This window comes from Hordeum vulgare, chromosome 4H (assembly GCF_904849725.1).
Source record: "Hordeum vulgare subsp. vulgare chromosome 4H, MorexV3_pseudomolecules_assembly, whole genome shotgun sequence".
Taxonomy (NCBI): Eukaryota; Viridiplantae; Streptophyta; class Magnoliopsida; order Poales; family Poaceae; genus Hordeum; species Hordeum vulgare.
The window spans coordinates 370,763,426-370,780,374 of record NC_058521.1 but is presented as its reverse complement, the minus strand read 5'-3'; the positions used below and the strand labels follow the sequence as shown (position 1 = coordinate 370,780,374).

General features: G+C 50.3%; 1 protein-coding gene and 1 pseudogene across 2 annotated transcripts; both read right to left on the bottom strand.

Annotated features, from left to right (window-relative positions):
* Nucleotides 1–1,337: 1,337 nt before the first annotated feature.
* On the bottom strand, nt 1,338–3,024 carry LOC123450540 (annotated as a pseudogene).
* Nucleotides 3,025–7,752: 4,728 nt separating this feature from the next.
* LOC123448644 (putative ubiquitin-like-specific protease 1B) lies at nt 7,753–15,536 on the bottom strand. 2 transcript variants are annotated; one of them, XM_045125605.1, is made up of 9 exons: nt 14,813–15,535; nt 14,299–14,378; nt 14,118–14,211; nt 13,913–14,011; nt 12,985–13,077; nt 12,774–12,893; nt 9,956–10,059; nt 8,510–8,582; nt 7,753–8,326 (listed from the first exon to the last, which is right to left on the bottom strand). In XM_045125605.1, the coding sequence occupies exons 1-9, from the start codon at nt 15,374–15,376 to the stop codon at nt 8,264–8,266; spliced, it is 1,290 nt and encodes a 429-aa protein (XP_044981540.1). In that variant the 5' UTR covers nt 15,377–15,535; the 3' UTR covers nt 7,753–8,263. The 2 variants fall into 2 exon arrangements, with proteins under 2 accessions (XP_044981540.1, XP_044981541.1); XM_045125606.1 differs by lacking the exon at nt 12,985–13,077 and having other exon boundaries at nt 14,813–15,536.
* Between the last annotated feature and the right edge of the window lie 1,413 nt (nt 15,537–16,949).

The window sequence follows — 16,949 nt, the reverse complement described above, 5'->3', positions numbered from 1 at the left end:
GGTTTTTGAGGAGCGATCACGCGACTGCTCGCCTCCGTCCGCCTCCTTCGTCTACGTCCGCGTCGCCCTCGTCATCACCATGTCTTCACCATCCGAGCCCGATCGTCTCGCCCTTGAAGCTGAGAAGAAGAGGGCAGAGGATGCTGCTGCTACGGCCACATCCACCGCCAACGCTGCTGCTACGGCCAACTGGCCTATTGGAGGGTATAACTCGTTTATCCTCACGCTCGTTTTGATCCTAGCAGTACTACTTGCAAGCATAGATGTATCAACTATATGCGTAGTATGTGCTAGGTTAGTTCATGATCAGTATATCATTAGTCTAGTCAATGTCATGCTAGTTATTATCTCGTGGATTAATACACTCGAAAAATTGCCTATTTACTCAACACTCCGCTCACATATAAAGATAACTAATACTCACACATTCTTGACTTACACATCAGTATTAGCGAAGCGGAAGTGCATTTTAATAAAAGACTAGCGAACTTATCACATTAACATGACGAATGAGGAATATTGTAAATATGACCATTTATAGGTTGATAACGTGTGGGACAATAGATGAGAATCTACCATCCAAAAATATGTAAGCATTTCCTCACAACGTACTAAAAACACTCAACACAGAGGATTCTTTAAAGGTAGAGACACGGAATACTGTTTATGTTGCAATAATGGTTCAACGGAAACATCAAACATGTTTGGCCAATTGTCCAAGTATATGAATATCAGGGCGCTCTTTACCATTTCATCACGGGTACCAATCCTCTAGGAGGTTCCACTAGAATGATGTAGGACAAAAATGAATGTACCACATTTTAGCTTATGAGAAATGTATCAATGTGCGCTTCGGGTATTCTAAGATGCACTATACATGGTGACAACCAATCTATCCTTCCGATTTGCTTCTATGCATAACTTTTCTTTTTGTAATTACAATCTTATACAAATAATAATCCCTTCTTAAATTTATATCTACTGCATAGAATAAAGACATCATATATAAACATGATGTATCGATGGACGAGGCGGACACATGGTATCTCTTAGCATGCGAGAGGCACAGAGATTGACAACCGGCTTCTCCAAAGTTAGTTTTTCCCTTTTCCCCGGCAAACGGTTGGAAATATTCAAGCAAAAGGGGAAAAGATACTGGCACGGATAACGCCACCTTGTTCCAAAACCAGCTATTTGTCAAAAAACAACGCTGCCACTACAATTACCAAAACTGATGTCACTGCAGTGAAAAGATACAGAAATGATGAATTAACCTGCCACGAGAGGATGGCTCTGCTCCGCTCCTGTGCTCCGCCCTCCGCTCCCCACCCCCTAGCCTAACCCCGCCTCCCCCGCCGCCGACGAGCCCCGCCGACACCCTCCCCTCGCCATGGCCTTCTCCTGCTCCAACGAGGCGAGCTCCTCCGGCCACGCGCGCCGCTGGCAGGTCTTCCTCGACGGCTCGTCCTCCGCGCGCTCTTACAGCGAGGTCGCCGCCTCCCGGCGCTCCCCGGCTCTGACGACGCGTTAGCAGGCTGCCACGCCGCCCCGTGCCGACCCACCCACCCCCCCCCCCCCCCCCGACGGCTGGTGTGCGCCGGGTGCGGGCCACAACTCGCCTTGGGCCACGCTCGGAGGTGCACCAGGCCGGAGAAGCGCGCTGGAGCCGCGGCCGAGGTCGACCAGGAGGGATTAGAGCTCCCTCGACGCAAGGACCGACGTCGCCATCCCCGACGTGCCGCTGCGCAGGACCCTGCGCCACCTTGCCACCGCAGCCCATCGGCCGAGGAGGCGGCGGGCCTCTGCTTCCGCTGCGTGGACTCGCGCCACACGGTGCGCGACTGCACAGGGGACGTCCGCTGCCGCCGCTACCTCGTGTCGGGCCATGAATCTAGGGAGTGCCCAGGCCGCCGCCGCTCCGGCACCCGCGACCACTCCTCGCGCGCCCGCGACAAGAACCGCGCCGCCGGTGAAGCCGCGCACCGTGGCGACCCGCACACCGCACGCGCCTGCGACAAGGACCGCGCCGCCGGCGACGCTGCGCACCGTGGCGACCCGCACACCACCGTTGCTACCTCCCATGGAGACCCAGGATCTCCCCGAGACCTCGTCCGCTCCGGTGTGAGTCATCCTCGCCCGCTCCGCCGAGATGGAGGGCGTCCTGCGTCGGGCCATGGTGGCCACCATCACTGGGACGCGGCCCACCGTCTCCGCGGAAGAGGTGTCCGAGCTGCTGCACACGTCCCTCGCCCTGCACCCCGGCGACTTCTTTGTACACCTCCACCGCCCGGAAGACTTCCTCATCGTCCTCGCCTCCCGTGAGCTCAAGGATCGCCTTGCCGGCGACCACTTCATCTCCGGCCCCCGCTTCTCCCTCTCGTTGCGTCCATGGTACAAGCTCGCGCATGCCGGCTCCGGCAGGTTGGACTACCGCGTTGAGCTTGAGCTCCGCGGGATCCCCGCCCAGGCCTGGCACCTCTCCATGGCGGAGCACATCCTGGGCAGCAGCTGCTGGATCGAGAGGCTGCACCCGAGCACGTGCTCCCGCGCCGATCTCGCCACGTTCCGGCTCTCTACCCGCACCGCGGACCCGGCTAGCATTCGCCGCCACACCATCCTGGAGATCGTCGAGTTGCACCCCTCGCGCCACTAGTCGGACGCCCCGGCCATCTCCACCCTCTCGTACCCGGTGTCCGTCACGCTCCCCCGTGCCGAGCTCGACGCCCCAGCGCCGTGCAGCCCCGCCCCTGCGGACGACTCCGACGACGGCCAGGGCGGTGACCATGAGCGTCGCGACGACCACCCCGCCAGGCGCGCCCGCCAGCGCCGTCGCGGTCGCAAGAGACGCCACACCGGCTCCACCCCTGCTAGCCGCGCCGACGGCATGCAGATGGATGACCTCCCCTGGCCGCGCAACCCGCGCCCACAGCGTGCTGACGGCATCGCCATTGTTGCTGGTTGGACCTCGACCTGTGATGCCCGACATACGGTCGCGCGGCCAGCGGTGCCCCGCCCGTTCCGCATCATCCGGCCATGGCGTGGCCTACGCGGGGTCCGCCGTACCCGCCGCCCACACCAACCCCCCGCAAAAGCGCAGGACAAAGCGGTCAAACCTGCGCTGCCTATGATCCCCAGGCCGACAGGATCAGAAGCTGCAGTGGTGGAGCCCACCCTCGTGACCCCCGCGGGCCAGGATCGCTCGCAGGGCAGCGTCATTGGCAAGGGCCCCAGCACGGATTCGAATCAACAGCTGCCCGACGCGGTCGTGGGAGACATCGAGACACCGCGTCGTGACGCACCAACTCCTCCTGCCCAGCCGGATCCGCCACTTTTTGTGGGGTCCCTCTCTTTGCCGCTGGGCCCCGAGGCAGATTCGCTGGCCCAACAAAATGACGCCTCCCCTGCTTCCCCTGCGTCAGCTCCTGGCAAGGCGTGGCCCACCCCCGACCAACCTACGACACCAACCGGCCCTCCGGGGGAAGAATCGCGGGAAGAGGCGGAAGGATTTCAAACTACGAATCCCGCCCCACCACACGAGGGGCTCCTGGATGCTTCCCCGGGGAAGGGTCTGCGCACGGGTAGCCCCACCACGGCCCAACTAGCGGCCCAAGCGCCAGGCCCACAACGCCGCCTCCACTGGACGATCCACGGTGCGGCCCCACCAACGGAAGGCCCACTCTGGGATCTCCTACACGTTTTGCATCACCTCCGATCACCATGCGCCGCTCCCGCCCGCGCACCGCGCCTATCACGGCATTGACGCTCGCGACTTCCTGGCTGCAGCGTCCAGTCAGCTCTGCGCAGCCCTGCCGACCCCAGGAAAGAGGCAGCGTGGCCGCCCGCCAAGCTTCTCCACCCCTCGGCGTGGGCGCTCTGCCTCATCAGTACCATGCAAGGCAGCCGGTCCTCCTACGGTCGAGCGGCGTGCGCAAGTCCACATCCTGCGCACACTGGGAATCGTCGGGATCAACGAGAGGATCACCGACGCCGAGATGCAAACCTATGACGGGCTCTTCGCCACCCCGCTCCGCACAACCGTCCTCGCCGCCATAGCCGCGCTGGTTGATCGCGAGCTCCCCTCCGATCCCACAACAGCGCCGATCACCACGGTGATCGCGGGCAGCCCGATCGAGGCATAGCTGCGCCCTGCGCCCTCCCGTCGATATCTTGTTCCATGAATTACGGCCCCAAGATCCTTGTGTGGAACGTGCGCAGAATGAACATGCGCGCCCGTCGTCTCGCCATTAGATCACTGATTGTAACCACTAGTGCCTCGATCGCTTGCTTTCAAGAAACGAAGATGGAATTGATCTGTTCGTCGATTGTCCTCGAGACCCTAGGCTCGGAATTCGACGACTACGTCTACCTCCCCGCGACTGGAACCCGCGGCGGCATCCTGCTCGCATGGAAAAGCCAAGAGGTGGCCATCACTGATCCCTCTTTCACCGCCAATACACTATCTGCTAAGGTTTCCACCACGGCCGGAGCTAGTGTTCCCTGGTGGATCACTGTCGTCTACGACCCGCAAGACGATGCTGGCAAGATCGCCTTCCTGTAGGAAGTCCGCGACGCTCGCGTCGCCTGGCGCGTGGATGCTATGTGGCGACTTCAACCTCATCTACCGGGACGAAGACAAAAACAATGGCAACGTCAACCGCCGGATGATGGGTCGACTCCATCGCGTGCTCAACGACCTAGCGCTCAAAGAGGTCTACCTCAATGGACGCCGCTACACATGGTCGAACGGGCAATCGCCACCGACGCTTGTCCATTTGGACCGGATCCTCTGCACTGCAGACTGGGAGGAGCTCCACGGCAAGTGCCACCTGCGTTGCCTCGCCTCGGTCGTCTCCGACCATAGCCTTCTCATGCTCGACTGCTCCCCGGTTGCGACAACCCATCGGCGATTCCGCTTTGAGGACTTCTGGAGACGTCTTGATGGCTTCCAGGACATAGTTGCGGAAGCTTGGGTCTCCGTCCACGACGACGATCCCTTCCGACGCCTCATGCTTCACATGCAGGCTACTGCACGCAAGTTGACGAGCTGGAACTCCAAGACAATGGGCAACGTGCGCCTAAAGCTTGCAGTCTCCAGGGAGATCCTCCTCAAGCTCGACACTGCGCAGGAGAGCAGGATGCTATCCCCGTATGAGGATTGGCTCCACCGACAGATCAAAGCATCCTACCTTGGCCTCGCCTCCCTCAAGCGCTCCATCGCCTGCCAACGAGCCCGCGTCGCGTTCCTCAAAGACGGCGACGCTAATACATCATTTTTCCACCGCCAATGCACGTAGCGATGGCAGAAGAACATGATTCACAGCCTCACCGTGGGCGGCGGCGTGATCACCAACCCCAGTGACATGGCAGCTTCGGCCTTTGCACATTTTGACGACCTGCTTGGCTCCACGGTGCCTCGAGAGTGCACCCTCGACCTATCAGACCTCATCACGCCGGCCGACCTGGCCGACCTCGATGCGCCATTTTGCGCAGAGGAGATTTGGCAGGCTGTAAAGCGATTACCGGCGCGCAAGGCATCAGGCCGGGATGGCTACATCGCCGAATTCCTGCACACCTGCTGGCCCATTGTTCGACAGGACTTCCTCGATGTGTTCCAACAGCTATACGCGCTAAGGGGACGATGTTTCAGCTCCATGAACCACGCACTCCTCACGTTGATCCCCAAGCGCGCGGACGCAGCCGGCCTTGCCGATTACAGGCCCATAAGCCTGATCCACCTCGTGGCAAAGGTCTTCGAGAAGGTCCTGTCGCTACGCCTCGCCCCCAAGCTCAATGACCTCGTCAGCGCGAACCAGAACGCATTCATCCCAGGGCGCAGCCTGCACGACAACTTCGTCCTCGTCCGGCAATCTGCGCGCCTGCTACACCAACTTGGAGCCCCGCGCGTGCTCCTAAAACTGGACCTAGCACGCGCCTTCGACTTGATCAGCTGGGCGTTCCTCTTCGAAGTCTTGCGCCAATACGGCTTCGACAACCGCTTCCTGGACTGGCTGGCGATTCTCCTCTCAACAGCCAACACCAAGGTGCTCTTAAACGGCGCGCCTGGCCCCGCCATCTGGCACCGGCGCGGCCTGAGACAAGGCGACCCCCTGTCGCCCCAGCTCTTCGTCCTCGCGGTGGACACCCTTGGGCGCCTGCTGCACCGCGCCACCAAGCTCGGCATCCTACAGCAACTACACCCCCGTCGCTCGCTTCTCGTCGTCTCGCTCTACGGCGACGACGTGATCCTCTTCTGCCACCCCTCGCACGACGGCATCGAGGCATTAAAGAGCATCCTGCAACTCTTCGGGCGCGCCTTTGGACTCCAGGTTAACTTCCTGAAGAGCTCCGCCACGCTGATTCGCTGTGACCCCGTCGCAGTCGCGCCTGTTGTCGACCTGCTGGGGTGCCCCATTGTGGACCTGCCCATCACCTATCTGGGCATCCCATTGACAATCCGGCGCCCAACTGCAGCCCAGCTACAGCCCGTCGTCGACAGGACCGCTGGTATGCTCCAGTGCTGGAAGGCGCACCTCATGAACAAGGTTGGTCGCCTCGCATTCGTTAAAGTTGTCCTGAGCGCGATCCCTATTCACCAACTACTCGTGCTAGCACCACCGAAAAAGACAGTCAAAGCGCTGGTGAAAATCCAGCGAGGGTTCCTTTGGGCAGGGCGCGCCAATGCCCAGGGCGGTAACTGCCATGTCAATTGGCAACGTGTCGCGCGCCCAATTTCATTGGGTGGCCTCGGCGCCCGTGACCTCGAGCGCTCCGGCCTGGCGTTGCGCATGCGCTGGATATGGTTCAGCCGCACTGACAGCACCAGAGCATGGAGCGGCCTCCACGTGCAATTCTAGACGGAGGAGCGCGACTTCTTCTTTGCCTCCACCACCATGCAGCTCGGCAACGGCCAACAGGCCCTTTTCTGGAAAGACAGATGGCTTGAGGGGCGTGCCATCCGTGAAATCGCGCCCCGGCTGCATGCATGCTTCCCCAAGCACCGGCGCAAGCTGCGGACTGTGGCCGACGGGTTGCAAGCTCATAAATGGGCACGAGATATCCATGGCGTGCTTGGGATCCAAGAGGTTGGGCAATACCTACAGCTCTGGCACAAGATCGAACACACAACGCTCTCCGCCGAGCCTGATCGCATGCTATGGAAGTAGACTGCTAGCGGCACTTACACCGCGCAATCGGCCTACAAAGCTACCTTCCATGGCTCCATCCCATGCGAGGCTGGAAACTCACCTGGAAGTGTTGGGCACCGCCGCGTGTTCGCTTCTTCCACTGGCTCGCCCGGCTCGATCGCTGCTGGTCGGCTGACCAGCTAGCCAGAAGAGGGTTGCAGCACCCCCACGATGCCCCCTATGCGACCAAGAACCAAAAACCATGCACCACCTCCTCCTCACCTGCCCATTCTCCCGACAGGTCTAGCACGAGGCCTAGCTAAGGATACCTTGTCATCCACCCGATGGCGAGGACTCGCTCAATGCTTGGTGGACCACCGCAAGACGAGCTACGCCAAAGCTAATGCGCAAAGGCCTCGCATCCATGACCCTGCTCGTGCCTTGGATGACATGGAAACACAGAAATGGCTACATGTTTGCCAGAGACCGCCCCTCGACCACTAGCCTTGCGAAGATCAAGGAGGAAGCGACGCTTTGGGCCAGAGCCGGCGCACAAGGCCGATCCCGCAGACCTGGGATGTCCACTGATTTTCTTTCCTGACCCTGTAACTACCTCCTAGGAGGATTGTAACTCAAACCCCTATCTTTTCAATGAAATGAAACGCAAAAGTCTTTTGCGTTTTCTTGAAAAAAAGATACAGAAATTTACATGGACCACACTGCGGTGAATAGATTTTTGTCATCAAAGCTAACAGAAAAAAAATCTAACTCTTAAACAAAAGCCAGTTAACATGGACCACACTGCCGTGAAGGAAGATGCCACTGGTTCAATGCTAGGCTGAATCTCCTGGGATGTGTCTCTACGTTGCATATCTTCTCAAAATCCCATTCAAGATTTCCTTTCCTTTTTCTGCTCCTGCCAATCAAATCCATATATAGAAGAGCTTTACAGAAATTTGTTGGCATCTGCACTCTTCAACGCCAGCAGTTTGAGGTCACGGTCAAAACTCTTCAGTTTCTCAGGGGAATGGACATTTTCTATCTTTGCCAGCAACATCCAAGACTGAAGGCGCAGTTTTGGAGAATGGCCCAACATATTTGCAGAACTTAATTGTCTTTATTATTTCCAAAGAGAAAACTTAGTCAGCCCTTAGTCTTAAGATTTCCTTAGCTGTTCTCTTCCGAAAGTATTCCATGTGTTCCTGCAGTGGACAAACAACTAATGTGCATAAGCATTCATATCATATAATCACCTTAAGACAGACCAGCTTCCGCCATTTTATACTTTAGCCCAAATGTGTATGCATCAATCTAGAATAAGCATCTCCATACAGTCCCAGAAACAAATCCAGTCTGCTAAATTTTGGGAGATCAAATTTATTCACCTGACCAAAAGATAAGCTGACTCCTCTGCTGTGGAAGTCAATGTACTTTAGCATAAACATACCACAATCCCACCTGAAATAATTAAAGATGCGTGTACCCATCAAAATTAATATTGGCCCGCTGTTATAACTGTAAGTATCAGTACTTGAGTTCTAAAACATACATGAGTTCTAAAACATACTTTGTGCACGACCAGTCAACTAAACAGGATTTCAAAGAGAACACATATACAGATGGTGCATGTGTACTACTCCCTCCGTTCCTAAATACAAGTCCTTTTAGAGATTTCACTAGCGCTGTGTTTGGATGTCTGTATTGAAGACCTCCGTATTGTTTGGTTTCAATTCCATTTCATTCAAGAAACTGTAATGAACATGAATACAGATTCAGTTGTTTGGATGTTAACTGAATTGACTAACGGAATCCTGCTGAGATTTCAATACGGAATCATGTTTGGATGTCAAACTATGGAATTGTATAACAACAATAGTATATGTATCAGAACATAACTTGTATCATGTGTGACCACAATTGGATGATTATATAGCAACAAAAAAAATCAAATATTCTAGAATGGTGAAGGAAGAGGAGCCGTGTTGCTGCAGGAAGAAGGGGATTGGTCTTGGTATCCAGCGGTAGCTAGCTGTGCAGAGGAGGACCAGCAAGAAGGGGAGCCATGTCTTGGCTGAGGAGGCCCGAAGGAGAAGAGATGGGGATCCGGCGGTGGGTCACCGCAGTGCGGGGGAGGAATGGAAGGGCCGGCACCGGAGGGGACTGCAGCCGCAGCCATCGGAGGTGGATCTGGCCGCAGTAAGGGGAGCCGGAGGGGACTGTAGCCGCAGACATCGTCGGAGATGGATCTGGCTGCGGTAAGGGGCGCCGAAGGAGAGGATCGGTGGCGGAGGAAAAAGGGAACGGGAGGGCGTCGATCTGCGGGGCGCCGCCGTCTTCGATCTACCTGGGCGCCGCCGTCCTCTGCCTCATGGTGGACGTATGAAGGGACAAAAGAAAGCCCGAACCGTTTTCTTTTGCGGACTTGAGCCAATTCAGCCGAAATCGGAGGTGCAGCCCTCCGAATTGCCGCCATGAGTGGGAAAACTGCTCCGTGTTCGTTACCGTTTCGGTCTGCTGTTTCAATGTGCATCCAAACACCTGAATTGGGCCAGCCCAATACCAAATCCAATACAAAGCGCCAATATAGACATCTAAACGCAGCATAGGGGACTACATACGGAGCAAAATGAGTGAATCTGCACTCTAAAGTATGTCTATATACATTTGTATGTAGCCCCCTAGTGAAACCTCTAAAAAGACTTATATTTAGGAACGGAGGGAGTAAGTGATACTAATACTCAGCAAATTATGGTTACAGGAACTGAAAACGTATATTACCCATAAACAGTGAATTTACGCATTAAATGATCATTGGTGTAAACAAGACGTACCCATTGCCTTGTAAAGGAATACAATCAATAGATTCTTCGGTCAAAGAACTTATGTCAATCTTTTTATTACTCTTGTCCTTCACTTCATCCACAATATATCTAGCCTGTATATGGAGTACAGAAGAAGCACCATTACATTACTCAATTTATAAGCAAGAATTAGACGGGAATGCCTAATGGAGATAGTATTATTTAGTACTTCTAGCAGATAGAAAGAACCAAGATCAGGTGAATTCTCCCAGAGCATAGCACATGTGCAGAGGCCCATAAACATACTAATTTAACATTTGGCAATTGGAAGAGGTGCACCAAAAGTTATACTTAAGTTAAACTACGAAAAGCTATTTGTATAGTTAACTAACATTCTCGAAAAATAAGCACTCCCAAATTGGAACGGAACCAGGGGTTCATTTGATTAAACTAGTGCCAGCTATTCACCCTTTTCATCTAGTACAAAATAGAGAGAATTCCTTATTTGGCCCTTTCTTAAAATCTGGTTCCCTTTTTGACCCTAAATTTTTTATTTTTCCTTTTTTGACACCATAACTTCATTTTCTTCCTTCCTTGACACTTCCGTCAGTTTTTGCTGGTTCCACCGTTAACTGCGACTTGAGAAGTCCTTTTTACCCCTCGTTTAGGACCCTAAAGAAAAGAAAAACCTGTTGACCGAACCATGCCTGATCCACATCACCTTCTCCTGATCCCCTTGTCTCCCAATCCCCTTCTCCTCGTCCCTAACCTAGGTTCCGGCCGCCCAATGGAGGAGGGCGTGGCCGACCCTGCTACGGCTGGTGGGATGGACGGCACGGTGGAGGAGGCTGAGGACGGTGCTGCACCTGTCTCCACCTCGGGCGGCCATGGCGGGGAGGCGAACGGCGGCCATGGCGGGACGACGGCGGATGGTGAAGACGCAGCGTCGGAGGACGGCCATGTCGGGGCGGGGGAGGACGGTCAAGGTGTGGCGCTGGAGGGCAGCGACGATGGTGCAGCGGCCTCGGATGGTGCAGGGTCTCCTTGGGTTAGTCGCCAGTACCGCACCTTCCTAGTTCATGTTCACATGTGTTGCTCGAGATCTAGCTTAAGTGCTCAAGCTGTTGATCTGGTTGGTTACCTAAACTGCGGTGCATTCGAATCATGTTGTGCCTATTATAATTCTCATTCACTAACATAAACAATGACATGTCTTGAAAGAGAGGTTGAAGAATATGATGATTTTGTGCTTTTACATCTCGAGGAGTATAGCAGGCTTCCATACAAAACGTAAACAGTTTAACTAGTACCATATCATTGTGTTATCTCTTCATATGGAAACTGATTTGCATAATGTGAACCTGCTGCAAATATGTGATATTTTGTGCACATGTTAACTCTACAGGGGATATGGCATCAAAATACAAGGAAGGTTCTGTCCAATTTTTCAATTCACAATTTTAGGCACAAAATACACTAGGGGTAAAATGGACCTTTCATCTCGCATTTAACGGTGTTAGTTGCCAAAACTGACGGAAATGTCACAAAGTGAAGAAAATAAAGTTTGAGTGTCAAAAGAGGAAGAAAAAAAATTAAGGTAAAAAACGGAACCAAATTTTAAAAAAGGGCGAAATAAGGAATTCTCTCTACAAAATAACTCCTGCTTTCCTCTTACATGATGTATGACTTTTCAAAGTCTTTCGCATGCTACTTTGACCATCACTTTTGCGACTTCCCATTACGATATATTAGTGGAAATAACTAGTACTTTTCAATGATAAATCTAATGATTCAATTTTATAGCAGTAAAACTTGAAAAGTTCTGCTTGTGATTCTCAAACGTCAAATTTAGAAATTTCTTGCAAGGAAATCTTTAAAAAGTTCGACAACAAGGATTTTAAGAAATAAAAAAAAAACAAAGGCAGTATACAAAATTCGGTTCTAACGCAAAACTCCCTCCTCCCAATCCATCATCCAAAGCCTTCTCCACGCCGCTGCCACGGTCCCCATCTTATCGTCCGTCCGGCAATCTCGTCTGCGGCAAGATGAGTGAGGACCCGTCCCTTTCGTTCTTTCTTAGTTCTAGTAGGGTATTTTTCCTAGGTTGGTTTCCTGGTGACACCGGCCAGGTGGTGGCGAGTGGTGATGATGACACATTGGAATAATAGTCTTTCCAGCCTCTCCCTACCTCGACGTCGTCAGATCTGACGCCGACGAAGGGCCTATGAGGGTAGGTGTTGCCCTATCCATTGGCTCTCTTCGGATCTTGGCAGTTGGTGTGTCAATCAAGGGAAGCTGTTGGTTGCATCTTGGTGTGGCGACTTCGGCATCTTCTTTCGATTTGTTCGACAAAGGGCCTATGAGGGTAGGTGTTGCCATATCCATTGGCTCTCTACGGATCTTGGCAGTTGGTTTGTCAATCAAGAGAAGCAGTTGGCTGGATCTTCCTGTGGCGACTTCGGCATCTTCTTTTGATTTGTCGTCTGGTTTCTCCAACCCTATGGACTCCTGGTGAAGAATTGTAAGCCTGTGCTGCATGGGGTGATGCCCCAAGCAATGCTCCTTCAACGGTTTCCTCGTTTCAAGCGGCGAGTGGCTATTGCAGTCTTCAAACCCTGGTATGGCAATTGCAGGTGTTTGTGTTCCTTTGTTGTCGGTTCAGTGCAATTTTCAATCTCCAAAGGGTGGCGTATTATCTAAGGAAGATGGCTAGTATTACTTTCAATGTAATTTTATTTTTCACTGGTCATTTTGTGTCCAATTGTCTACTGTTTTCCTTGATAATTATCAGATCTAAGATGCCCTTTGGGTATCTTTTCTGGAAAAAAAAAGAGAAAAAAAAAGTTACCAGCATTTTGGATACACGCGGATCATGGCCGCCAAGAGAATCAAGATATTGTAATTTCTTCGCCTTCATGTTTATAATTGCCAAACACCAATGCACGTTTTGATGTACGGGGACAAAGATCTGCAAAGTAAATTCTGAACATAAGAAATGAGCATGTCAAAGAGCACGTGCAGTAACAACAGAAAATTAAAGAATGCAACATCCACTTTACTCTATCACAATCAATGAGCTCATAACCCAACTTCCTGGAGGTAGTCCATCTTTTTACAGATTGGTAGTCATACCCAGTTTTTCCACAAGCAAGCTGAGCAAGAATTTAGAAAATAAACAGTGCTAAATTAGATGGTAATCAATTTTATCCAAATGAAAATCAAGGCTGAAATGCATGATATCTAGTCTAATTTCCAATCAAAGGTCTCAAATCAAGTAACAACACAACAAAGAAACCAAATAAGGCAGACAGAGGACTACTCTCCATTCAAAAATGTATGTGGCCACGGCATGCATGAAGTGAAACTTTCCTGATTGTGACTACTAACACACATAGAAACTACAGATGGTTCAAACAAAAATGTTAGTGGTAATCCCAAAGATATGCCATAGATACAACCTAATGTATTCCAAACAGATGCCCCAAGTAAAAAATTCAAATTAATAAACCCAGGAGGGCAATCATGGTATATTCAAACTTCCTAATATGAATGACCAAAGATGTATCTATAATGGTCACACAAAAGTGATATAAGTGATTTAGCTTAAAAATAGATATTTCCTATATTATAAGGTCATGAGTCCTTGATAATCTATAATTACAAGAATTTGTGGTCAAAGGGATACTTTCAGGACGCATAATTTATAAAGTGACAAGCATAAGCAGCATGGAACATACACTAAGTGATTAGTGTATGCATGTCCATAAATTGAAAGCAAAACGCCAGGACCAAGGTAGAAGATAGCAACCTTCGAGCGCCAACCACAGTATCTAAATCGCTCATCAAGCATATTGAAACTGATCCTAAGTCGGCATGTGGTTAGAAGAAATGCAAAAACAAACAAATCTATAGAACACAGGAAAGATATTTAATATGACACTCTGCAGATACAGTAGGAGAAAACACAAGGTGCATATATATTCTAACCTTCTTATAAAAAAACGTATTGAAGAAATGACATTTCAAGAACCTTTTGGGTTCTCTTATTCCCCTCTCCTTTAACAATTCAAGGTACAAATTAATGACCTGAAAACAATAGGAATCACTTTCCCCATTACGTATAAAATATCAGTGTAAATCTTACACGTTTGCAAAGTGAAGATGGTTTAGTACATTTAAGATGAATATTTACCTCGTCATTTAACCAGCCATGTGGCCTCAAACACCGAATTTTTCCCCTGCTAACCTCAATGTTAGACGGTTCATGCAGCACCAGGACTTTGCTACTGTAAGTGAAAAGGGGCAATGTGCAGCTGTGTTAACAAGGTACATAGGAAGCTTCAAACAAGATGCAAGCATGTCATCAAACGTACCTCGAACCATTACCATACAAACAATCCTGAACTTCCTTTTCATCTTCAGCAGTTAGAGGTACAAAGAATTGAGACAGGTCCTGAAAACAGATCAACATACATAAATCAATACCCGCAAAAAAAAAATCAAAGGGTTAATGCAATGGAGAATAGAAGGTTGTCAAACCGAGCAGGTCAATCAGCCACCCATTAATAAAGAGGAAAAACAGAAGAGGAACTCTCTGGTTGCCTCTTTTAAAATTTGAAGCAGTTAAACCAGATTTGACGCCTTCAGATTGCGCGCTATTTCTTACTGTACATGGCTATGTCTTCTCCATTCCTTTCGCAAAATCAATTCATGTTTTTAAATTGGGGCAACAGTAGTTCTCTCTAAAGCCTAATGCAAATCCAGTTGGCAAATCCCTGGTTATCAATTGTCCACTCTTGCAACATGGGTTCCCTTACAGAGCTCTCGTCCATGAACGTAATCTACTCGCCCCGCATACCAACATGAAAATGCGCTGAAAAAACATACCTCCTTAGGCGGCTCAGCCTTCTTCCTCTGCTCCTCAAGCGTCTTCTCCAGAAGATCCACCTTGACGGGGATCTCGCCCAACCTCTTGTCATTATGTTTCGTCTTCTCATGGAGATCCTTCCAACACGGTTTCGCCTCCTCCCGCGGCGCCGACGCCTTCAAGGCGACCTTCACGGGGTCATCTACTTTCCATTTCCCCGCCACCACCACGCGCCCTGGCTTCACATCGTTGTCCTTGAGCAGCCTCAGGCCATTGCCCCAGGCTAGATCCTGCGGCACATCCTTCGACGGATCCTGCGGCACATCCTTGGACGCACGGACCCAGCCCTTGAGCAGCCTCAGGCCGTTGTCCAATCGCAGCCTGTCCGGGATGTTGCGGATGTAGTCCCACATGTCGAAATCAGCGGATTTGGCTTCCGGCGGTGGCACGAGGAAGCAGTCGGGTACGAGGACGCGGGCCCCTCGGCGCTTGCGCTGCTGGCCGCGCAAGTGGTCGTGGAGGCGGCCGTCAGCCGATAGGGGGCGCTTGCGGCGGTTAAAGCGGAGTTGTGCGTCCGTGTTCATGGCAGGGACGAGGATGCCAGCGCCATGGAAGGTGGTAGGTCAGCAGTGAAGCATGCTGGAAGCGGTAACCCTAGGTTGGGTTCGTCGGCGGCTAGGGGTTTGAGCCCAGCGCAGGGGGAGAAGGCGGAGAGACTAGAGAGAAGCGAAGATGGCCGAAACCGAACGCTCCTTTTGTAAAAAAAAAAGGTCTTTGTCTAAAATTGTCTTTAAAATTCTCTAATATTACCCATCAATGCCATTTATAAGTTATAAAAAACGTTTTGCAGGGAATCCTCGCATGGGCCGGCCCAAACATAGGGACTAGCTATACTACGCTCTGCTCGCTGGAAAATAAACAGCACGCCCATTTGGGCCAGCCCATGGCACCGGCCTGTTTTTTTAGTTTTTTAATTATTATTTATCTGTTCTTTGTTATTTTTTCTAATTCAAATAAATCAAAAAAAACTTTCGAAATTCAAATAATATATTTACATAAATGTTTCATAAAACATAAAATGTTTGCGAATTCAAAAATTGTTCGGGATTTTTGTAAAAATGTTTGCCTATTAAAAAAAATCATAATTTTGAAGAAAACATTCCTGAATAAAAAAAAGTCCATCATTTTTAGCAATTTCTTTAATGCAATTAAAAAATGTTGGATAGTTCAAAAAATGAATTATTCGGCAATTCACAAGAAAATACTTGAAAACAGTTTGTAATATAAAATATTATTTGGAATTTTAAAAAAGTTTATAAATAGTAAAAAATGTTCTTGATTTTAAAAATGTTCCCGAATTTGTAAAAATGTTCACGAATGATCGAATGTATGCAGTTCAACAGTAATGCTTCTCAGTCTTTCAGATTATATACCTGAGTGAATTTTGAAGATTAATTGTCATGGTGGATCGGAATATTATACTATATTTAAAAAATGTTTCTTGAAATTCAGAATCATTCTTTGAGTTACCAAGTTTTTGACAACCATGATATTTAAAAAAAATGAACATCGTTTCAACTTGTGAATTGTGAATAAAATTTAAAAAAAAATCTTGCATTTGTGAACAAGTTTTCAAAATCATGCGATGAGATATGAACATAATATGGTCATTGTCATTGAAGATGGTGGTTTTTTTTCTCCCGCTGCAACGCACGAACCCTTTTGCTAGTTAGTTTAACTCACAATGTCCTGCCAGTTGCTCCGAAAATTTTATTAGAAAAATCTATGATTAAGTAACATAAAATAAAATTATGTGAAAGATATAAAAGTGTCTTAGAGCATCTCCAACCCTTCTGTCCCCACGAGCGTGAAATAGCGCCATCTCGGGCGCGCCGGCAAAAAAATCGGCATGGGGCTCGGGTTCCGAGTCACCCCTCCAAAGGTTACCCCAACTGTTTAAAAAAAACTCGACCCAAATTTGAACAAAAACTACTCAAATTTAAAGAAAATTCATAGCTTTCATTGAAATTTGTACAAAAGCGAAATTAAAACATAATTAAACCCTAAATGGAAACTACATCGTCGCCGCCCGCCGTTGCCGCCCGTCGCCACCGCCTTCTACATGCCGAGAAGCTTATAGGAGTTGGTGTAGTCACT

Bases quoted from the DNA above. Each gene is read 5' to 3' on its own strand.
- LOC123448644 (XM_045125605.1), bottom strand. From the start codon at position 15,376: ATGAACACGGACGCACAACTCCGCTTTAACCGCCGCAAGCGCCCCCTA. The intron at 14,379-14,812 runs GTATGTTTTTTC...ATCTGTTTTCAG, and splicing joins AGGCTGAGCCGCCTAAGGAG to GACCTGTCTCAATTCTTTGT. The intron at 8,327-8,509 runs GTGAATAAATTT...TGTCCACTGCAG, and splicing joins TCAGCTTATCTTTTGGTCAG to GAACACATGGAATACTTTCG.